The sequence below is a fragment of the Homalodisca vitripennis genome, chromosome 7 (genome assembly GCF_021130785.1).
Source record: "Homalodisca vitripennis isolate AUS2020 chromosome 7, UT_GWSS_2.1, whole genome shotgun sequence".
NCBI classification, from domain to species: Eukaryota; Metazoa; Arthropoda; class Insecta; order Hemiptera; family Cicadellidae; genus Homalodisca; species Homalodisca vitripennis.
This window is the reverse complement of record NC_060213.1, coordinates 125,483,152-125,508,135: the sequence shown is the minus strand read 5'-3', so window position 1 is coordinate 125,508,135 and position 24,984 is coordinate 125,483,152. Positions and strand designations below refer to the sequence as shown.

The following is a 24,984-nucleotide window of genomic DNA, read 5'->3' as shown; positions in this document are numbered from 1 at the left end:
TATAGTTTTATATAATAATAAGAATTTATTTATAACTGTACAAAACAAAATTATTGCCTGGACAAAATTTTCTGAAAAAGAACATCTGAACAATTGAAAACTAATAATAATGTTATCTGGAGACAGGCCATATTGATGTACGGACTATGTCTTCAGCTTTCTGTTAAAGTAACTTTTATGTACCTTTGACTAGTTTATGATGTATATTGGCAGTATATGTTCGTCTGTGAAAATATCACCTTATAAAATCCCAATCAAGTAAATAAATTCCATCCAATCTCTGTTGCTGAACAGATTTTTAACACAATGCCTTAATCACATTATCTGTGGTCGCAGGAGTATCTGGAGAGGGTGGTGAGGTGGAGATTAGAGCGAGGAGTCTCCCAGCAGACCGAGTCCCTGGTGCGAGGTTTCTACGAGGTGGTGGATCCTCGGTTGGTGTCGGTGTTTGATGCTCGGGAGCTGGAGCTGGTGATCGCTGGGACCGCCGAGATAGACCTTACGGACTGGCGGACTCACACGGAGTACAGATCTGGTCAGTAGTTACATACACCCTGCTACTGCTTTGTGTTGACTTGTGTATATCATTATTTATCAACTTTAACATTGCAATGGGTCAAATAAATGTATTTTGTAATTTTAACATTTCTCAATTATGACCTTCAAATAGATTTTTATTACATTATACTTTTATATTTAACAAATTCAGTATAGACAAGATGGTATATTCACTATTTTTCCACATTAAATCAAAAGTAAACATCAGTGATGTAACTAGGGCTGGGTTTTGAGGGAGGGCATTTGAAATCAATTTAATTTTGAATATATTTTGTGTATTCTTAATTAAAAATAAAATATTTAACTGCTGTATTTTAAGCAAGTTAAATCGCTGTTATACATTTTTTTTTATTTTTAGGCCTTGTTGGGGGGGGATTCTGACCCCCACATAGTTACACCACTGGTTAACATTAGTTTGCTAGCAGTAACGCTTCAAATCTAAATAACTTAACATTATACAATACAAAATTATAATGTTAATAAGTATATAACAATAAGTAATGGTAAACGATAATAGATAATAGTAAAGGACTAATTTAATAGATTAAGTAGTTGTTTATGTTGTAAGTGATACCTGAATGACATCAATGAATGTTATTTGTTTTGTTGTAGGTTATCACGATAATCATCCAGTGATCGTGTGGTTCTGGTCAGCCATGGAACGGTTTTCCAATGAACAGCGGCTGAGGCTCCTGCAATTCGTCACGGGCACGTCAAGTGTTCCGTACGAGGGTTTTGCAGCGTTACGCGGCTCTACAGGTCCCCGCAAGTTCTGTGTGGAGAAGTGGGGCAAGCCTAACAGTCTGCCCAGGTGAGGAGGGAGTCAGAATTGAAGAGTCTTTATCAGATCGTAACCTAGAGTGATACAGAGCGATACACAAAATACAAGCCCTTGAAATATTTCTAACCCTTTAGGGTCGCCTAAGAAGTTTTTATAAGCAATTTGCAAAAAAAATACAACATAAGCACTTGACAAGTTTACATACACATAAGCTGATACTGGCTCATGATTCAAAATCAATCTACAGCAATGACATAGTGAAAAGAATGTTTCTGTTGTAATGTAACAATACAGAAAACTACCTCTAAATATGAAATCCAACAGGCACTGATGAAATAAACAATACCTTGAATTAAAATTTAAAAGTTTCTATTTGATCTTAAACTGTTTGCACAAAATCGCTTTCACTAAGCGTGAACTTTAAGTTTGCGTTTCCAAACATTTTCTATCTGAAAATCTACACAATAGTTTTCTATAAGAATTTTTGTAAAAGCCATGATATGTTTGTGGGGGAAAATTTGCATAATCTAGATGTTTAAAACATTTAAAGTTTTGAATAATCACTATACTCTGAACCAAATTTGATCGAAGTTGGTGCTTTAATTTGGTTATGGCTGTTGACTACTTATAGACAGATATTTTAAGTGATAACCAAAATTCATTATTTTTACTATGTGGAACAAGGGATAGGAAAAACGTCATCTGCAATCTAAAAACAAAGTCAACCACATTAGATTAAATATTAATGTAGATTGATAAAACATTATTGTATTTATTATATATTGGATGTTAATGTGGATGTTAACAAAAAATAAAGTGTTTTTAAGAAAACTAACTCATAGTCATAGTTTAGCTCATGAAGTTGAGTTAATTTTATTTTTTTATGGTGCAAGTAATTTTCTCATAAAAATTTTAAATTTCCTTTTTCAAAATGGCGTCCGTGTGACTGAAACAACTGTAAATTTAGAGGAAATTTGATAATTATTTTATACAAGTCTTTGTAGACAGTTGGTAAAGATTTATTTATTGTTAATTGTGTTCACCAACAAATTGTCTGGTCCGTGTTGCAGAGCGCACACTTGCTTCAACCGGCTAGACCTGCCGCCGTACCCGACTCCGGAGATACTCTACGAGAAGCTGCTGCTAGCCGTCGAGGAAACAAACACCTTCGGCATCGAGTAGTGGAACCTCGACTCTAGTTCCGAGCATGTGCACGTTTTAGTATGCACGTGCTTTACATTCAGTTTTTGGTGGGTTCGAGTAATCTTTTTATTCCCTCACTTTAGTTTTCTTTGATGAAAATCAGTTGTAATGCTTAAAGACATTAATTTTTATTACAGTTCCTCCTGGATAATGGGGTCAGTTAAATTCGTCATAATGCGGCGTTTCCTCTTACTCAGTAAGCTGTTTCCAACCTTAAAAATATTACTCGTATCTACTGATTATACTAGTAAGTGCTGTTGTATTCTTTTAAAAATCAAATTAAAAGGAAAAAGTTTTATTAGTTTTTAAATAATTATTATTTATTTTGTAGCCAAAGGTTGTTTTTTGTTTTTAAATATTTTACTTGACTGAAGACACTATTCTGTACATAATTTATTTGTATATTATATATCTATTATGTATTTAAGGCCAGTGTATTGTTGTCAGTCGAATCTGTGGTGGTCAGTGATATTGTTATCCGTGGTCCCCTTCCCACTTTTGTTTAACAATAAACAACTTCTTTATTCGTCACATTCATGTTGAAGAACGAGCGATTGTTTAACAATCAAATGTTTTAGGGACTCGAATATGTTAAGAGAAATTAAATTTCATTTTTAAACTACTAAAGTAAAGTGGGCGAATTAAGTTTAGACGTTTTATACAATAAGGGTTGGTAAAAATGCTCATTAAATTGATATTATGTGAGTTGTTAAAGATTTGTTGATGTATTGTGTCAAATGTTTTGAGGTTAGTAGAAAATCAATGTTATACGTATTAACAGATTTATTGGTTCACTATATAGTAAAAATAAATATTGAAAGTATTGTTGATTATTATAATTTTCGATAAGGTGTTAACGTGTAATTCGTTCGCTAAACACCGTAAATTCTTCTTTGGACTTTGTAACATTCAGACGTTGCATTTAAAATATCCTGAAAAGGGCACAGTTTTCAAATAGTGTAGAGAAGATAAATAGAACGCTTTTAAAATGCTCAGTGATCGTTTTGAACTTTTACGGAAATCTTAGCGGTAATTAGATGAAATTGAAGGTTTTTGAAAATATACATGAAGCCTAGTCACGCTTCGCTCAGCAGTAGCCCTAGCTTTTATACATATGAAGCACAATTCGTCCATTAGGTGGCTAGATTCAATTGTCAACTATGTTTGCTTTCTGTGTTTTGTATCCTGATCGGACAGGTTTCGAGCGGGCAGTTCATTCATAGTGAAGTCGTGTCGGAGTTACACACATTATATGTGTCTCCTGCTCCGTGCTACAGAATTGAACAAATCATTGTCGGTAACACAAACAGTGTTACCGCTGCTCTAGACTTTTCGTATCTGAGTGATTACTCTTGAACTGAAAAGTATAGATGTTTGAGTTTGAAAGTTAACCACAAACTAACCAGCAGAGCTACAATAAAGAGCTTTACATTTAAATTTAGCATGTTTATTCCTGCGTTTAGACGTAAAAGCAAATTATTTACAAATGATTACGTCCACACACAACGTAGCTATGGTGAAAAAGGTTGATTCAACGTACGTAAATGTTGACTTTATATTAGCATCTGGAATCTGATGGACAATGAGAATACGTCTTCACCTAGATTACAATATATTTTGTAGTTCTAGGTTTTTAAATCATTGCACTGTTGCATGATGGTGCAGACACTGCAAATACAGAGACATAGGTGTAATTCCTGGAGTAAATTATTGAATTTCAATATTTTAGTCCTATTTTGAACACCCATCGCCAGTAGCTTGATACAATCTCATATAGTACAAATGAGAAATTTTTATCCTATAACAATTGAATTACGTACACTTTGTGCACCGTAAAATCATCATTACCGTTTCACAGAGTCTCCCGATTTTACGTTTCATGAAAATAAAAATAAAATTGTTCCATAGCTATATTGAGTGTGGCCAAAAAGGAGTAAGTCCATAGAGCTTGCAATGTATTTCCTGTTTGAATGTGTTCTGCACAGCTGAAAATACCCTCATTTGTTTCACTACGACCAAACGTGGAGTACGTAGTGAATATGTGGATACGTAAACAAACTAAACGTCTCTTGCCAAGTAACGTAAAAACGATACAGCCCTGCCACTTCAATATCACGATTCTCAGAAGCCTGTGATTAAAAGTACGTGAAAACCCGCTGGAGATCCAACACTGCTCGTATGAATGTACTACCTGCTCGCTCTGCACATTATCTGTACATATGATGTGCACCGCTGTTCCGATGTTGTTGTTGTTGTTTTGTAAGCTCTCATGAGTCACGTGTTTCTGATGCTAGTCATAGATGGTATATTTATATATTTGTGTTTCACCTCATATTGTATCATTGTCATCGTAACTACATTACGTTATAAGTATATTGTGATTTCGACTTTATTTAATCACGTTGAATGTATATTATATTTATTATCCAATAATATAAATTTATAGAAAAGTTTAAGTTTAAATTACTTTCAAATTTGATGTGCACTGTCTATGTTTGGAGATTGGATGTCGGGAGGATGAATGGAACTTTCGTTATTGTTAAAAAAAATCGAGTACTTGGTTGTAAGTGAAATTGATTTTCAAAAGTGTTATTTCGGTTTAGCAGATTTCTTGTTAAATATTCTTTCAGATTTTTCTTTACTTAAAATTTTAGTTTACAGCAATATAATTCTAGTTATTATTCCAGTTGTTTATTTATATTTAAACAATGTAATAAACGTGTTAAAAAACGTAATAAAGTAAACTAGATAGACGAATATAATGTTAACGATATCTGTTGATGAGCACACAGTACAGTACAGTATATTCTAATAAAACACCAATATTCCATGTTGTTTCATTCCTCCAAACATAGAGAGCAGTAGATGGAATCTCAGACAATAGGCTAGTTGTCGTCGTGTGACGATTGCTACCACTAAGCGTTTTTATGCAATTAAACATGTGTTAATTAAATTCATATTGTGTTTTATTTTCTCCATGTAATCATTACTAAGAGTCAAATGTTTTAATATTTGTTCAATTGTTCTACAAGAAATGGTATTCTTTCTTTGAGTTTGTTTTTTACGATGGAAGGATTATGAAGGAAACAGGATTTTTCTGCACATTTGTCATCGTTCATTGATACAAAACGATGGCGTTTGTATTACTGAACAATCGCAAACATCCAGAAAAATCGTGTTTCCTTCAGTAATGGTATCCATGACTAGATGAAATCAAGAATCTCTTGATCGAGACAAGAAGGTTGGACAAGTTTTTGTCAGTTACTCAACTAGTTGTAAAACAAACAAAGAAGAATATCTGCAGTTTTATCCAACTAAAGGTATTCCTCAAGGTTCTCTTTTGGGACCTGTGATTTTACTACAGTGTAACAGATTTTCCTGCTTGTACAGAAAAAAAACTATGTGCTTCAGGATATTAAGGACAATGATTTTATTGCTGCTAACTTGAGTATCTAATTTGTAAAAAGAAAATTTTTCAAGAAAAAGTTAACTAATTTTTTAGGGAATTAAGAAAAGAATTTTATGGAGTAGATCATATAAATGAACCGACTTTATTTTCTCTAATGGATCATTAACAATAAAGCTCATAAAACAGCAATACAAGCACACAAAAAAACCACAAAATGTGTGATTCAAAAGGTCTGCAGTTAAACTGTAAACAAGTTTATGTATAAATTGTCACAGCATATAAAAATGAAAACAAACTACATTTTTATTGACCAACAAAAGTTAAAGTAATGTTATAAATGTACTGATTTTGGTGTACATTTTTAACACTTAATGTATGTGCTGTACAGTCATAGTTTTGAGCTTAAATTATTTTAAAACTTCTTAAAAACTCATAAACCTATGAAGAGTATGAAAAGCAATTTAAAGAGAAAATATATTGATTAATACTAAGATTTGGTATTTTTTAGAAGAAAAAAAACTGCATCAGACATAGCTTATCATACGTTTTTAAATTAAATATATATAATTAAATACTACTTGATTTTCTTAACTACAAAATAAAGTATTTCAAATCAACTCAAATTATCGAAAGTAAATAATCAGTCCAGGATCCGACAGCCAATTAGCATTGTATAAGCATACAATCTAGTTTTTTATTTAAACAAAAGAGAAATTTTTCCCAAGAAAAACAAATTAATCATGAGCCATGCTAGTTTTGATGGAGTTTGAATGGGAGGGTATCAAAAGAGATAAAATTGTGATAATATTTTTCTTATCTTGATATATTTAAAACCAACCACCTGTCATATGAATAAATATGAAATCAGAATCAGCAAATAAATCAGTGAAATCAAATGTAGTTTGTTTTATGGTAATACGTATAACCATTATTTGTATCTGAGGGTCGATTTTAAGTTAATCAAACACAAAAATATAATTTGAGGAATAAATTATCATTTCATATTTTTTAACCCTTTTAATGCCTCTCATTTATTCACTAAAACTAGTCTGACTGATAATACAATGCATTTATTAGGCAAAATTCCTATAGCGATTTCAAGAAAACCCAGGTTGTGTGTTTATGCAGTGTAAATAATTAGCTTTGATGTACACTATAATACTATTCAACAGAAAACATGACACGCATTCATGATTAATAAAAACAGCTCCTCAGGATATTGTAAAAATGTGTCAAGCAGCAATGCAACTTTACAGTAAAAAAGTATTTCTTTTTTCAAAAAAAGAAAATTGGCATCCCTTATTAACTTAATTGACAAGTAAGATTAATATCTGCACATTGTAATAAAGCCGTATTGATGTAATACAGCTGATGTGCACGTTGTTCCCAAAGATGCAACATTCAAATGCCAGTGAAAAAAGCAATGTAGCTGAGCAACGACATTCGAGCACAAAAAGTTAACCCTTTTAGGGCCAGATATAAAAATTATTTATAATTTAGTTTTTTACAGTTATTTTCTACCATACGGGTTGGAAAAACATGCACAGATTTTGTAAATAGAATGTTAGATTTCTGGTTTATAAGAAGCACTCTGATTAAACAAATATTTCAATATTTCTCAACCCAGATAAGCCTATTTTCTACATTTTATATACCTCTTACTGGATATAAATACAATAAAATTTAAGTATTTAAAAGTTAAATTCTTAGAATCAATTTCTGTAATCGATATGTATATAAATGAATGTTTATGTGTTTGTCCTTTATGGAATCGTAAACTATTACGACCGATCATTACGAAAATTTGTATGTATATGTACTTTTCCACGAAGAAGGTTTCTATGCTATGTCTATTGATGTAACTCACCTCCAGGTGGCATTGCCAAAGACAATAGTTTTCAAAGCGCCTGCACATTATAAACTGCAATTACGAGACAGTTAAGAATATTTAATAGCCAAACACTATTTGAAGACGCTAAGTTATGATGTAAATTTGTCTTGGAGATAAATTTCTGGTTGAACTTAAAGCTTGAGTGTTAGACCACTTTATAATAAAACACATGTACGTGTACAATGGCTATAAACATATACAGATTTTCTTGATCGTGGCAACAAAGCAAACTCTACATCAGCGTTGGAAATATAATTTACTTGAGCCAGAAATGCACATACACGGGTAACGCTTACGAAAAGCATGTGAAGCCGTGGGAAACAGCTAGTTATGTTTATAAATCTTGTAACGCTTCAACATGGTTGTACATTTTATAATATACAGTATAGCCTATTAGAATCCATTTATTAGTGTACATATATACTGGACTATCCTTTTAGCAGTCTAGACATACATGTATTGGCTTTATGCAACTCCACACTTTTACATCTAACATGACTTCAGTCATGTGAAATTACAGATGTTCATTAATATACAGATAATTAAAAATTTAGCAAATGAGATCAGTTTTGGCTTTTCATATTCATTTTTTTACTATAAAAGCAGTATTTTTTTTTAAGAAAATGTTTCATTCAGTTGGAGAGTTGATAGCAGATAGTTTCAGGCGTCGGACTTCATACCTGTGTTACAGAATTACAGTTTCAAATCCTATCTGTGACTATAGGACTTTTTTATCAGTACCATCGACCTTGTACTGTATCAACTTTCCCCCCTTATCCTGTTTGTAAGATCCTCACAAAGGCCAGTAGCCCATGAGGACGGGCAGAATAAGGCTTAAAAGAGGATCAACCTCTCCTCATTAAAAATAGTTTGTAATATAATAAGGCCAAATAAAAAATTAATAGAAAAGTTGAATATTTTAAAAATTGTCCATTACAGATTATGAAGAATTGACCTGCACGAGATGCAGAATTGTTCTTTTGAGAGATGGTAATTATGGCTTGCATGTCTGTGGGCAATACAACACTTACGATAAGGTTCACTTGTTTATAATTCATACCAAATTAGAGAAAAGCCCTACTTCCGCCTCTCTAATAAAGGCAGTTTTTGTTTAATTTAATTTCATAATTGCTAGCATATTCATTTCAATTTTGTGTTTTATGGTGCTCCAAATTAAATGACACACCAATTAAGTTTATTAGTTTTACTGTAAAATATCTTTTAATGCGAACAGTAAAACTGTGTCATGATTGGTAATTTTAAGTATACTTCTCCGCTGTATATACTTTAGTAAATATAACTTTTAAGTTGGGCACATAGTTCATGTTTAAGTCAGGCATTGACAGTTTTAATCCATTTAAGTCGCCCAGCAAGAATGACATATTCCCTGCCCTTTTCCATCATGGTATTGAAAGGTTACCATGTGACTGTTGAATTTGCTCCAGTTCACCTTCCTTTTGTACTGTGTCTGAAATCCGACTTCTAGAATTTGCTCCAGTTTACCTTCCTTTTGTACAGTGTCTGAAATCCGACTTCTAGAATCTGGAGTCATGTTCGTTTGAAGAAATCCAAAAAAAAGTCAGCGACGAAGAAGCTCAAAACGAACTCTTTGCATTGTGTCGACATCAGAGACACTTAGACTACAAAATATAGTGTTCTCTTTATGAAGAGGTATTCTAATTTGTTTCATGAGATGCACAAAATTGAGTGCACTACAATGTTTTAGACATGACCCAAAGCACTGTGGAGAAACCGAGTTTTCTACATACCTGTATAAGTAGCCATGGTGGGAAGGGTTGATTCAATATGAATGTTGAGTTTGCTCCAGTTCATATTTCAGACTCTGCATTAACAGCACAAGACCGTGGTCAGATGCTGTTAAAAACTAAATTAGCACAGGCAGTACAGTTCTGTTCCAGTCAAAGGAACAGAGATCTGTTTGCAATGCTCTTTAAACGGGTCTCACATAGCCTAAGCCTAATAGAGCAACCAGTAACAACCCAGACCTTCCCATTATTGTAGTTCTATTAGATGCAAATGTTACAAAAGATGCCTTCAAAATAATCTTTGTGTAACACTTTTCTTTCGCATAACCTAGTTATGCATTTCTTCTTACTGGGGTACCATAAGCATCATTCCTAGCCACTATTGGTTCTATTCAACCAATCCTCGTAGAAGATATGAAAGTAACAAAAACAATATTAAAATATAATTTTCTTTTCACATCTGAATAAAGAAAGGTCAGCATTATATTCTAATAACGTTTTGTAACATAATTTTTTATTTTCAAAATGAGAACAATAATTTTTAATGAGCCCATTGGCCTACTTTGACGAGAAATTATCTCTTGCCCTTTTCTCAATTAACATACATCTTTGATTTTTCATAGAATATAGCATGAATTTATATGAAGATTATGTGGCAGAAATTTTTTTGGTCAAGCTAGTTCTGTTCTATAAAGAATAAATAGTGCTAATATACTAAATCTTTTAATCAGAGGTTTTATGTTAAAGTAATTGCTTCATTTTTATGAATTAAATTTTAAATGTTGAGTACTTTTTATTATTACTAGGGGTTTCTCAATATAGCCTACGTTTAATTGTGTTCTGTATTATTTAAATTGCAGTTTCCCTTATTTTACGCTAGACAGCGCACAACCAGCCATGTTTCAAGTGGCAAGATTTTAGTATTAAATACAATGTACATTCTCATAGACAGATACATAATCAAAAGTAATGTCCAGTCTTAATTTAGTTTCCGTACTATGAAATAATTAACTTTCCAAACTGAAGTTTTTTTTAGGAAAATTAAAAAAAATATTTTTGAACAGAAAACTTGCATTCATTCATTTTGCATTTGAGAATGAATAAGAAAATGAAATTTTCACTAAGAACCACTATTAAAAATCAATATTTTGTAATTTACTTTAAAACAGTTAACATAAACTCGTCATTACTATTTTTATACATATACCACATTAGATAATGTAATTAAAATTAATACTAAGTTTTAAATAATAATGTAGTTTAGGCTATATATTAATAAAACTTAGTTTTAACAAAATGTACTAAGCACAACATACTATAATAAGATGTCTCCATTTTTAACCAAATAAATTACTTTTTATTGTCAATATGAGGTAAATTGGATAAGCTAACCTATAAGCCACAGAATAACAACTGAGAATGCTTTAGCCTGGACAGGGTTTAACATTGGACACACACAATTTTTTAAATGGCATACAACACATTACTTTTCCTATTTTATTTGAAAATAAATAAAACCCCTAAGAATACAAGGAAACAGATTGACCAAATAGAATCAAAGTGACCAAAAATACAAGTAACAAATTTGACAATTTTTTAACTTCATCTATTTCTATTATTTACTAAATGATTGGTTACTTAAAAGTCAACACAGTTCTTGATTCTAAATCCTAGAGGTTTGCAGAACTATAATTTCTCTGGAGCAGAAGGGTACTGAATATTGTACCTATTAGAAGGGCCGTGTATTTTCAACAATTTAATATTCACTTTGTACTATACTACAATTAGTGCATATTATTTAGGCCTATGCAGTTCATGCTAAAACATAATCCATTTGATGAATAAAAATTTAGTCTTTTGTTGGGTATTTTGTCAGATATATTAGCCTAATTTAACCAATAAAAAAAAAAACAGTAGCAGTCGTGGGACTACCGATAGAAGTGAAAACGGAACTATGAAGTTGAGAGTAATTAACAATACGTTATAGTAGCAGTACATCTGTAATTGTAAATGTGACGCGTTTTTAATTTTCCAATTTTAAAATCCACGAAAAAATATTATCAAATGACTAGAAATTATTTTACCACGCTAGTAAGATAAATCTTATACCGTAATAATACTCATTTTCATGATGAAGAGGTTAAATATTAAAAATTAAAATGAATATATTTTAAATACAAATATTCGTTATTAAAAATGTTTAAAAATATATTCATTATTCATTTATCTGTATAAAAATATTAATATGTTTCATACTCACTTTTGAACTTCCCACGTGGTCAATTTAACTTTACTTACGGATAAAGTATATAATTGCAATAACAATTAAACCCACAATATTTTTAAAACTAATAAATTAGTTAAATTAACTTGGTTCTTTCGTAAAGGTATTTTTATTGCACAATAAACTAATTTATTGAGTTAATACGGTATCAGTGAGCCAATGCGCCAACTACAGTTCCGGCAGAAACGTTCACTCATCACTTCATACGCTACTACAGCCTAAACTAAACTTCCAATAAAAAAATGATAAATTACAAAAAAAATATTCATCTATTTTCACACAACTTTCTCGCTGACAAATTTTGTCTGACCAAAAAATAAAAAAAATCCTCGCTTACTACTTTTTTGTTGTCATTGTAAACGCTATGTAAAATGTAAACAATAATCAAAATTATTTCGAAATTTTTTTAATATTTAAAAATGTAACCAATAGATTGCCAATATTAAGAGCTTTAATTTGACACATCTTACAGAATTGTACGACATTGGCTTCACTTTTAAATCGCGAGAGGAAGCCGTAAAGGTCACTGATTTTCGCAGTCTGTTTTCATACTCCGCCGGGACAGTTTTAAACACAGCGAGACTGACTTTTTCATGCAGGTTAGTAGTCCGCGGCCAAGTCTACGGTTAAAAAACACAGCGAGACTGACTTTTTCATGCAGGTTAGTATCATTAGCATGTCGGTGACGCGAACCGAGGATTTTACCCTCTACCAAAACGCTCAACGCGCCTAAAGAAGTTTTCACTTCAATAAGTCTAGTAGATACATTTGCATAGGAATTATTTTGTTTCTACACAAAATATTAATTAGTAATGTACACATTAACAACTAATATCCTATGCAAATTCACTGTGAAACACAAGACCAATTAAAAATATACTCTCTCAGTTAATATTTTATTTAAATTTCACAATAGGTACCAAACTTATTGTCACTTTAAATGTTCTTTGATAGTACAAACCTAGTTGATCCTGATGAATTGGGACCAAAAGTGATTTGGATAAAATTCAAATAAAATAAAACACAATAGGAATTTATATAACAGTAAAATAGAGCCATTAATATTGTTTTGTAAAAATTAATGTTTTAGAGTAAACAAATAAAAAGGAATATTGTTAACTTTTTGTCAAAAACTTTGCATTAAAATTTTTACATTTTCTGAAAACATTCGACTCCTTTAAATCTGTAACCTCATCTAGATAAACCATAGATAGAGACAATCAAGGTTAAACTGTGCGTTCGAAGTCGAACCATTAGTCAAGTCTTATTGGAATCAAATACTTGTAAACAAACACTCCAATAATTATGAAATTCAATTTATGTGAGGCCTTTTGTGTTCAAGGAACACATCAGACCGACATAAGCTGGAACCAAAGTGGTTCAATTATGTGGGTCTGATGTGTTCCTTGAACTTAAAGGCCCCACAAAAATAAAATTTCATAATTATTGGAGGATTTGTTTATAATTATAAATTAAGTATAATTTCTACAGCATAATTGTTTTTGAATAACTCAGTTCCATATTACTCATTTTCAATCAAATATTCCAACCAATGTAGAAATGAGAACCACAATCACTAACTGGTCTAAAATGAATACCGTGAGAAATAAAGAAATTGTGGTCTACACAAAATATCGATTGATCTAATGTGAAGAACATCGTACTATGTGATAGGGATTGTAAGGGCTAAAAAGAAAAAACTCAATAGATTTTACATTTTTTATTAAGACACGATAACAAGGCGATTAAAATCTTAACTTCTGGAAAAACCACTTGTTCTTGCCTGTTTTGTATCTGCAACAAAAACACAATAAATTAGAAACATAAATTAAAACATCAAAGAAAGAAAACAAGACAAATACCAAACAACACAAAGAAGAAAATAAATGGTGTAGTTTACAGTGTAGTGCTTGTGGTGTTGAATCAATACTGGGCCTTAGATTTCAATATTTTAAAATAATACTTCTGAGTGTGCATCACATAATTTTACAGAAATAAAAAACTCCCAAATGGGGTCAGATAATTTTATGAAAACAATGTTTTTAATTTTAGCGGATTGAACGATAGCTAATTTTACAACGTAATGGCTACTACGTAATTTTAAGTATATTGTAGTATTAGTAATACAATTCTCCACTAGAACGTGCAATTTCTGAAGATGTCTTACAATTTGGGATCAAATGATTATTTTGAAACTTTTTTGTTGGGTATAAAACAGAATTCAGGAGCGAATAGCAGAAAATTTTGTTTTGCATAATTGTTGAAGCATTAAAGAATACGAACAAAACAAATTTCTCTGTTCTTCTGTGAGGAAAATTATGTTACATTTTGAGCATTGGTTGTAGTTAAAATAAGTTTCAGAAAAAACATTAACAGGTACTCTAAAACACTGTGCCACTACTTCAATAAGTTTGCGTAATGTGTTACATGAAAATAAGCTACATTGACCAGAATGACGAGTGTTGGTTGCTGCCGTACAAAGCAAACCTTGCGCAAGGCTCACGAGACGACAACAACCGTTACTGTAGCACCTTGAGGAATCCCACAAGCAGACGTCTGCTGCGGGCCAGTATGGTGCACACAAGTACTTAACACACGTTACATTGTAAGCAATGTTTATTATAAAAATGTTCACTCTTCTGGAAAATTAATTAGGAATGAAGGAAATACAGTGAATGGTATGAAGAGACTGTAGGTGTTCTGGAGAATATGACAAAGATTACAACATACTGAGCAAACTCTCAGACATATACAATCCAAAGAAATAAAGATTCCACGAGACATTTGTTATATTTATGAAGATCCAGAAGAGAGAGAGAGATTATTCACTTAATCTATTTAATTAGGAAACTACGGTTTTAACCCTTTGAGTGCCAAGTATCTAAAAGTGCACTTTGGAAGGCATTTTGCAAGGTTCCAGTAAAAATTCAGTTTGATTATTTATTTAATAAGCTATCAACATATTTTTTCTCTCTGAAAACTCCACCCAATTAACATAAAATAACAAAGTTACTATAGAATTAAATTTAGGAATACCAAAAATGGACTTACCAAAATAATTACAGAATTTATTTATAAATTTCATTTTTCAACCAAATTATCATTACAACAGAAATTTACATCTTTTTCTTTGTCCATATCACTGGAAAGAGCATTCAAAATTGTCTATAAATCTTGAAAAACTTCAAACAACAACATAGTACAAGATAAACAACGCACTGAGAAATATGCATCACAATCTCTTGACAGATATGTTGGTGCCTTCTAGATCGATTTTCGATAAAGTCAATTGATCGGAAGTGTACTATAACAATTTATTTTTAAAAGAACAGTTCTTCATGAACAATTTAATATGATATTAGTTTAAAAATATAAAGTTTTCTATTTGTAGGGATTTTCCACCCGAACATCCAATCAAATTGGACATCGGAACTTTTCAAATAATTTTGGACATACGGTAAAATTAGACGTTGGCATTTAAGGGGTTAACATTCCCTCTCACTATTGTGTAAGAACTGGTCTGGCCTAGTTTTAAGACCAGTCTTTATACTCCGTGAGACATACATAAATGCTAACAACTAATTCTCATGTCAAATTTAACCCTAGAACTGGCTAGTGTTGAGTCCTTTGTGGGCGTTCTCTCGAATCTTATGAACTAGATTTTCTAAATATAGTATTTATTCGCATTTTAAAGTAACTTTTGATACAATCTCTATATATCACTGCATTCAGGAAGATATTTGAGGTTATGGCAATAGTTCCACATAGTTTGGTGCCTAGCAACGAAGATTGGTATTATGAAGACAGTTTGTTTTGTTTACTTTGTAATATTCGAACAGCCTATCAATTGTACTCAATAAACACACATATTGTTTACCAGTTTATACAAAGTGTTATTATTTCATAGGAGTCAACCCAACCTTTTCATATACGGTTTACATAAACAGACAACTTTATAAGAAATATAAACTAAATGGTAAAAAATCACAATTAATCATCATGGCAACATCAATTATGAACGTTTAATAGTTCTTTTTCTGGCTTCATTAATCAAGTATTGTTTTCTCTAAAAAAATAATTCCAAGTTCTGATTCAGCAGTAAATATAAAATATTAAAAAAATACTTATTTACTCGGTAAAGCCATTATAAGTTGTGAATTACCTAATTTTCTTCAAATTTCAACGTATAAATAATAAATATGATAATAATTACTTTTGAACTTTGTAAAAAATTCACACTTTTTGGAAATTGGGTAATTTTTAATAATTTTGAAAGTACTTTTATATATGGACTGGCATTAATTACATTTGTGATTCTTAAGAATAAAAGTTTATACTATCTTTCGTACATGATATAAAATATTTATTTCTTTTCAAAGAGCTAGCTAGGTACTTGGAATTCTAGTTCAATAACACAAATTTTGTTGTTGTATACGTAAGGAATATGTGCCGAAATAGTTATTATAATTATGATACAATACGAGAGAGCATTTCTTTGTGAATAAAATAGTTAGCAACATAATGGGCTAGGTAAGAAAATTAAATTTTTAATGAATGTTTTAAAATAGACCTTGCCAAGATTAAAACAATGCCTTGCCAGTTCTAGAGTTAAAACAAACTCAAACCAGGTACATAAGATTTAATACGTTAGAAAGTAAACACCTAGCTCATCTGATAATAGGAATTGCCAAAATAAAATAAATACTGTCCATAAAACCACGAGCTTGGTAATAATTAACTACAATGCACTCTCAAAACTAACAATATTACTGAGCGAATAAAATGGTTATAGATAAATAAAAACAATTTGAGTTTGCCGAAATCGCCAGGCAATCCAACACATGCTTGTAAGGTTGCTGTGCCACAATTCTTCTTTTATCCTTTCTTGTAGAGTACCCTACGTTCTCCTTAACAAAATAACAAGCTATGAACCAATCGGAAAAAGATATTTAAGAAAATTGGCAAAAAATTATACACTTTTGGAAGTTCTATTTTTAATCTTAATTCTCAAAATTGAAGTGGTAAACTATCCCCACATTAAAATGTATTCTAGACCTAACAAATGTGATGACTCTGTGCACACTGTTCTATAGCTAACTCAAAAGATTTCTTATAAATTTACATACTTTGTGCACAAAAAAACAAAAACTTACTTGTCTTCTAGCCTGACTCTGACTTTAAATCGCAGTTTCTTCTTCTTCATCGGGTCTTTCAGGTCTTTATGGTTAATTTTCTCATTTTCCAAATCTAATGTGTACCTGGTTGGCATCAGATGATTGTAGTTCATAACCTAAAACCAATAAAACAGCATAAGGTTAACTGCAAAGATTTCTTATATGCCTCGAATTTAATAAAAAACATTATGTATTTTTACGAAACACGATACAGTTGTACATTTCACTTTCTCTTTGTCCGACAAAATAATCGTGAAGACATCAAATCTTTTAAACTGACCATAAAGACAAGCGGATTCTTATTGATCAGTTAAAGTGTTAATGGCTGAAGATAAATAATACTACAGCTGGGCTTTTGCTCCTATATATTCTCATGTATTTTATATATATATATATATAAAAATACAACGATTAGAAACTTATTATATAAGCATTACAGAACAATATAATTATTACATATAAAAAAGCATTATAAAATAAAATTACCTAAAATTAGTAAATAATATATTCTCAGATTTTAAGGGAAAGAATAATGAGTATAATTTTAGGGAAGAATGATAAGTGTAATTTTACAAGGTTTTTAGTTTTATTATTTTGTTAATAAAAATAAACTCACTTATCTGGAGATACTTAAAATATATATTGTAACTCAGGTGGAATGGTTATTTTTGGAGGTTGTTGGGAGGGAGGGGTGGTGGTGATGAAGGGTGTCCATAGACGTTATTGTAAGAAAAATTGAGTAAATTACAAGGCGTGTTTAAAAAAAAAGTAAGTGCCATTTTAAAATTCCACCGATGCAGCACTGTGGTTAGTGTCCTGCGCTTGCACACTGTCTACCTTCATCTGATAGCAAGCCTCAGAAACAGTTACGACTGAAACGGATAGTTTTTTCATATGTCAATGCATATTGCAAATGTCCTCGTCAACTGAGAATACCACCGGCTTTGAAGTAAGTATCTTTAAAGTTATTTGTTTCCTTGGCACCAAAGACGTGAAAAATATTAGAAATTCACCATTGGTACCATGAAATTTATAGATAAATATTATGAGTGATGGCATGGCATTCAAATTGTAAAAGCTTTAAAAGATGACCAAAAACATGTTCATGATGAAGAATGGAGTGGACCCTCAATGGTCACCAACAACTTGAAGCAAGTGAAAATGAAGACGTTTAACAAGTCTTCATTATTAGAAGATTTTTCTCAAGTTGTTTTGTTATGAACAATTTGATAATCCCCAAAAAGCCTCCATTGACTATGACTTGTTTGTTCACCAGAAGAAGAAAGCTGAAAGTCAGCGCCGCAACAATTGTGTCAAAATGATTGCTTTGAAATTGCTGTTAAATCAGGTGGCAATCTTCTATGGCGACAGTATACAAAAGGTTGTTTATAGATAGGGAAAGTGTCTTAACCCTTTTACTGCCGGCCATTTTTTTATCGTACCAGTCAAAATTGCCAAGGGGGAAAATCGCTGTTGTGCATTCATTTACAAAAAATGCTGTACCTTTTTTATTTTTCATTAGATTTGCATGAATTTTTACTTTATTTACTCGTATTTAAATGCTGTTTTTTAAATAATAAAAAGAAATTTTAATTTGAAACAAACTCATTATTTAATTTTAAAAATTATGTAAATAAAAAATAAATAAAAAAATAAAAATTGTGTTTGGCATCTGATAATTTATTTTTAAAATTATACTAAAATTTTGAGCATGATATCATTATAAACTAGAGCAATTGCTTAGAACATATACCAAATTTGAAGGTGCTACCTTGAAACATAGCTGCACCATGAGGATTTTCCCAAAACTGTTAGGCCTCCTCTAGGCCTACCAGTGGAAGTTGAAGGTAAACTTATCTGTGCCACATCCCCCTCACTATCTAATAACTCCTCATTATCTGATGGTAAGATAAAGTCAGGATCGTCATCAGTGTCATCCACATCACTTTGATTGTCATCAATAGCCCTAACACTAATATCAGAATCGTTCTCAGCATCTGAATCTGACAAATTCTGAAGGAAATCGTCACTCAGTTCGTCTTGCACTTGTACACCACCATCGATTAGACTGTTAATTATTGTTCCCTCACTCACAGGAGAGTTAGATGTAACTCTTTTACTCATTTTATCCTTGATCAACAAAAGTAACACTTCAAAAAACTTTCGATAACATTGTAAACAACAACAATGAACGAAGATTTCAGTAATCTAACCAGATCATCTGGTTTTGACAGCTGTCTAGGTAGTTCGTCAATTCTAGTCAAAGACGACGAAAATAGAAATCCAAAGTTCTTCAAATGGCTTCTTTCATTATCCTTTCCTCCTAAACAACCAAAATACCGAATATTTCGGCATCTGAACATAACAGTAGCCAGTAACAATAAAAAAAACAGACGTCCGACATATCGGACGTTGGCGTTTTCGGAAAAAAAATGCCGACGTCCGATATGTCGGACGTCGGCAGTAAAAGGGTTAATATTGATGGCAATCGTGTAGAAATGTAAATAGAAGTGGAGGGATTTTACATTAAAAACTCGTACAAAGCTAGGCCTATCTGAGTACTGATTATTAGATAATAACTATATCACATAGTGATAAAAATAAAGTACAAATAATATTGTAGTGGACTTATAGAAATATACAATAGCCTATAAATGAAAAACATTTCCATAAATCATTTTTTACAGATTTGGTAAAAGTTTAGAAGTTCTTGGGGAAAAAATGAAGACAATGATAATCAGAAACATTTTTCAGATGATGCCAGCAGGGCGGTAGCAGACAGCGAATGGTGGAAGTATAATTAGGCTATACTGTACTCCAGTTGTAATCATTTCAACTGTAATTAAAGTACATGTGCACTACTAAATTATTTCTACACCCACAAAATAACTATAATGATACATGAGATTTCTCAAACCTTTAATCGATAAAAAAAAGAAACATGTAACAACGCTTTTAGCCTAACAGTAAATGTTTTTGCTGGAAATTACTATAAAAATGGAAAGAAGATATATATTTTCAGACTGGAATGAATAAAATTAATTGCATTTGTAAAAATTCCAATAATATATAACATGAGATAAAAAGTCGTTTACTAAAGTGAATTCTTCACAGAGAGACCACACATAATTACATGTGTGTTTGTAGCATGGTTGATGACTGCCTTGTTAATGCACAAAGCTGCCAGTACTGATGCATTAATGTGACCACAACTTGAAGCGATTTCTCCTCATCAGAGGTAAAACCAAATGTAACAGTTGTGGTTGATACTTTAACAGTTACCCTTCTTTGAAAAACCTTCAACATTGGTGTTTCTACATTTGGCCCATTATATAGGCCAATGACTTATTTTGTCTACAATTCCATTACAATATGATGAAGTATGGCTAAAAATTTAGGTACTGTTATAATCCGAAGGCCACTATTTTTGGTGGGTTTTCTTTCCGGACATCTAAAAAACTACATTATTAGAAAGAATAGATTTCATTCGGGGTACTGTGATAACGACATTTCATTATGACGATCCACAAAAATTGCATACTTTTCCGAGACCAGATTATGTTGGATAATCTCACACATTCCTCCCGCATTTCTGGCGACAAAACGAAAATACCCCCGAGAGTATCTAAATTCAAGCTCAGATCACGAGAGTGCTTGTTATCTTTTTATATTTATAAAACGTACATATGTATACATTTACCAACTTGCATAGCCCAACAAATAGTAGATAGGGACAGAGTGGAATCCATCTCATAGATTGCTACCTTTTGCAAACAAGAACCTGTTGCTCGGAATAACCTGTATAGCCTTTTAAATTGACACATGGCAGTAGAAGAAATATACATCTTTAACGTACAAATACAATAAAAAAGTTTGGCCCCCCCCCAATTTATAACGTGAATTACTTTCCGGACGCCTCTAGTATAATTTATTGATTTGAAAATGCAAACCAGAAATTGTCTGATACCCTATTACTTTTTAAAAATCTGTTTGGTAAAAATGTGTTAAACAGGTTATTTGAAGAAATATGCCAGAAATGTGCACATGAACTAATTTAAAACATTTCTACCCAATATAATTTTGATGAAAAAAAATAAAAAAAATTGTCTAGATTTAATTTCTGTAGCATTGCAACTTTATAGCTATTTAGTTTTATCAATGACAACCATAAAGGCTAAATATAAACAGGCTGCAGTATAATAAGCGGCCACCATTACAATTGAATCATCAATATTCATGACTATTTAAATTAAAAAAATTAGTATCACCAAAATTAAAATGTCTTTCAGAATTAGGTTATAGATATTTAAAATTATAGTATGTTCAACTGTTTTTATACCTAAAAAAGTAACGATTTTATAATGAAGACAAAAACTGTCTAAGCTAGCCTATGTGTATTTATAAAATGTAACAAACAAAACAGTACAACATTTATACACTTTTTACTAGGTATATTTTGAAAGATTAAATGTGTGACAGCTTGTTAATCCTGTCAACGATGCCTGCCCGCTGCGCACTGCTTGCTCTTTTAGAAAAAAAATTAACTCGAGCTTGCAAAAGTCGAATCCCAGATCACGTGATGCCCCTGATCCTTAACCCTACAAGTGTTGTTCGACAAAATTTTGTTGGTTATTTTCCATTCTTAATGCAATAATGGCCGAAAGGCATCAATATAATACTAAATTATAACTAACACACTATAATGCTATATTCAACTTGATAAATAAATTATAAACTAGTTATTTAAAATACACAATATAATTATTGGGTACTTTGGTATTATCCTGAGGCTACAATTCTTCAACAGTTTTTCTCATCACACCAATATTTGGTTTCTTTAGTTACACTGAGGATTAATTACTCTTAAATACTAATTATTAGATAATCATGAGTATCGCTGATTCGATTGTCGTGGTGGCCACTTATTATACTGTAGCAAATAATCTGCCGACTGTACACTGCCTAGATATTAAATTATTTGTTTTAAATATATATTTTTCATATATGGAGACAATATTATTGATAGTTCTGTTATTTCATATCTATCTTTATAGTAAGCCATACAAAACCTGGGCCCTCTTAACCCTTTTACTGCCGACGTGCGCGATTGCGCACGCTGCCGTTTGTGCGAAAATCGCCAACGTGCGCTATAAAAGCCGTCTCGTATTTGTTTTATACTGGTTTTCAATGTTGTCCAAATGCATCGAAATTCAGCTGTGTTATTCATTACTATATGGACAACACACAGAAAACAGGTTTTATAATCTATGGAAGCCATTTTTGTTACTGAACTTCTTTGGTTATAACTCGAGTTTGGTTTGATGAGGTTATGGTCGATCTCATTAGTTGTGAGTTCCACTTGTTTCGTGTTTTACACTTTATTTGACATTTATATTTGTAAATCTACATATTTTTACGATTAATAAAATGAGTACTGGAGGGAAGAGGAAGAGAACCAGGACTGTCTGCAAAAACTGTAAAAAAGGTGTTCATCCCACAAGTTTTGGGGAACACAAGTGCTAATCAGCAGGCCTATGAACCTAAAAATGTATATATATTTTTGTAAATATTGATCAAAGTGTCTTTTAACTTTAATTTTCTATTATGTATTATATTTTCATATCAATGGACAGTGATTTATGTATTATAAAGTGATTTATGTATTATAAAGCGATATAGTGTAAAGTTATGTATCAATAAACGTGTTATCTTGAAATTCGAGGATATTGCACCAATTTCAAAAATTCATCACAGCTTCAGTATTTTTCAAGGTATGTTCCTAAAACTTTTTGGGAATGTTTATATATAATTACTATACAATAAAAAATTATAATTATGGTGGTGGTTTAATATTTAAATATAGTTGTTAAAGTGCAAACTCAAAAAATAATTTTTATTTATTTAAAATTTTTGTTTTCATGACATAATATATATATTTTTTAAGGACAGAAAATGTTTAAATTATTTTTTGTAGCAAATTACAACTTATAAGGAAAAAAACAAGATAAAGTTTATCAATTTATGATAAAAAATAATGAATCCATGATTTTTTAAAAAAATCATTACATTTTAGTCAATTTCAGCCCGGCATTTTTCAACAAACTAAAAAAAAGGTGTCCGGCAGTAAAAGGGTTAACGTACTCTACTCAGACAGATAATTAAAGTGGTTCTTTTCTTGGTTATATTTTTAACACGTTTTCAATCCAAATTTAGTAAAAAATTTTTTACTTGTATTGTAGAGAATTTCATATAAAAATATTTACATGACAGCATTTAATATATTACAATATACAGATGCACATTTAGAAGAAAAGTGAAACATTAACTTACCTTAAGGAATGGCTTTATTTTAGACCTTTTGTGAATCTTCTTTTTCCCCATCCGTTTGTGTACTTTCCTCGGATACCTATCAATACCAGCAACTAGGGCATGGCCATATTGCTTATCTGATGTACCTTCATCGAAATTCTTCACAATGACTGCTTTTTTGCCCGCGTAACGCCCGCTCAAAACGAGCACCACTTTGTTGGGTTTCATAATCTTCCCCATGGTGGGATCCTGCAATGTCAATAAAGAGATTTAGTCTAGACCTATTGACTGAAGATCCAACTACGTAACATCTACAATCAAACAGTACATATAATCTCAATTTAATTTAAAACAATGTAAAGCTATTGAAGTAATAAATTCTGTATCTAATAGGTATAGGCTATTTTATTCTATTAACATATTATTGAGGTTAAGTATCCCAACACCTAGCTACACATTTCTCAAAATGCTAAAATGAAGTAGTTTAGACAAAATAATGATATATATGATGAGCTATAGCGTCTTATGCAAGAGATTTACCAACGAAACAATTGTCTCTATTTGAATACAAGAAGTCTACATGTGATTGTGATGGCGAAAGGTATGTGTATTGGAAATCAACATATAATTGAAGTGTAGGTTGTAATCACGTTTATAAGCTACTTCCTTAACGTTTAACCATTTAAAAAGTATTGTATATGTGTTAGTACCTATATAATCAACAATTATAATAGATGATCAAGGATAAAAACAGTTACTTGAAATAAAATATCATTACCTACTACAGGCTACGTCCAGCCGGAAAGAGACTACCCAAGTGTACCGGAATGAAGAACACTCTCTGAACGATGCTGCCAACATAATAGATTTAAAGTATATTTATTTTTTGTCTTTATCAAGAAGTGTTTTCTTGACTGCGTAGAAAATGTTATTTCTTATGTACAAAAATGTGTAATAATCTCAAGTTCACCCTAGAGTCATCACCTTCAATAAAAGTTAATCTCAATCAATTATCTGTTAGTGTATGAAAATTATGTATTCAATCGAAGATTATTAATGCCGGCCATCGTACTAATAAGCAGGATAATACCCACCTAGGTACTAGGGACAGTATCACCAAGCTTGATGTTATTTACACAGGCCTAGAATTGAAGAGTTTCTATATTTTTGATCATGTTTGTCTCGTGTGCGACACCTAATTACTATGAGCTCATGGTGATCTCCAATTAAGTTCGAGAAAGGGGCTATAATTAAAAGAAATAATTGATCGATTGGAGGTAGCCAAGAGATTAGTAGAGTTTTGATACTTTTTCTTTTTGACGTGAACGCTAGGTAACATCGACGGGAAACCTTTGATTTTGAATATTGAGACGGACATCTCCTTCCACTGAGAGAAAATTCCTGTTCTTTTTTTTACTTATCTGTTGCAAATACATATCTTACTAAAAAAGCCAGCTAAAAGATTTTAACATCATTTTGAACAAGAAAAAAAATGGCGTTATGCATCTCTGATATAATACAACATCATTATTACGTTTCGTTTGCCAAACATATCTTTAATAATATTAAAAGCCAATAGTCTGTTTACCAATGATCTACAATTCAGCAA

General features: G+C 31.4%; 2 protein-coding genes across 6 annotated transcripts in view; one reads left to right on the top strand and one right to left on the bottom strand.

The window, feature by feature from the left end:
- The window catches only part of LOC124366266 (E3 ubiquitin-protein ligase HECW2), a 106,231-nt gene extending 100,732 nt beyond the window's left edge, over positions 1-5,499 (top strand). For 3 of the 4 annotated variants that reach the window (XM_046822666.1, XM_046822667.1, XM_046822670.1), the window contains 3 exons: positions 337-535; positions 1,171-1,369; positions 2,410-5,499. In XM_046822666.1, the coding sequence (XP_046678622.1) occupies positions 337-535; positions 1,171-1,369; positions 2,410-2,521 (510 nt within the window). In that variant the 3' untranslated portion in view covers positions 2,522-5,499. The remainder of the gene's footprint in view (positions 1-336; positions 536-1,170; positions 1,370-2,409) is intronic. The other variant, XR_006922796.1, reaches the window with a different exon arrangement.
- An 8,098-nt stretch (positions 5,500-13,597) lies between these two features.
- LOC124366265 (60S ribosomal protein L27) lies at positions 13,598-24,275 on the bottom strand. 2 transcript variants are annotated; one of them, XM_046822664.1, is made up of 4 exons: positions 24,154-24,275; positions 23,397-23,624; positions 17,046-17,182; positions 13,598-13,686 (listed from the first exon to the last, which is right to left on the bottom strand). In XM_046822664.1, the coding sequence occupies exons 2-4, from the start codon at positions 23,613-23,615 to the stop codon at positions 13,638-13,640; spliced, it is 405 nt and encodes a 134-aa protein (XP_046678620.1). In that variant the 5' UTR covers positions 23,616-23,624; positions 24,154-24,275; the 3' UTR covers positions 13,598-13,637. The 2 variants fall into 2 exon arrangements, with proteins under 2 accessions (XP_046678620.1, XP_046678621.1); XM_046822665.1 differs by having other exon boundaries at positions 24,086-24,193.
- Between the last annotated feature and the right edge of the window lie 709 nt (positions 24,276-24,984).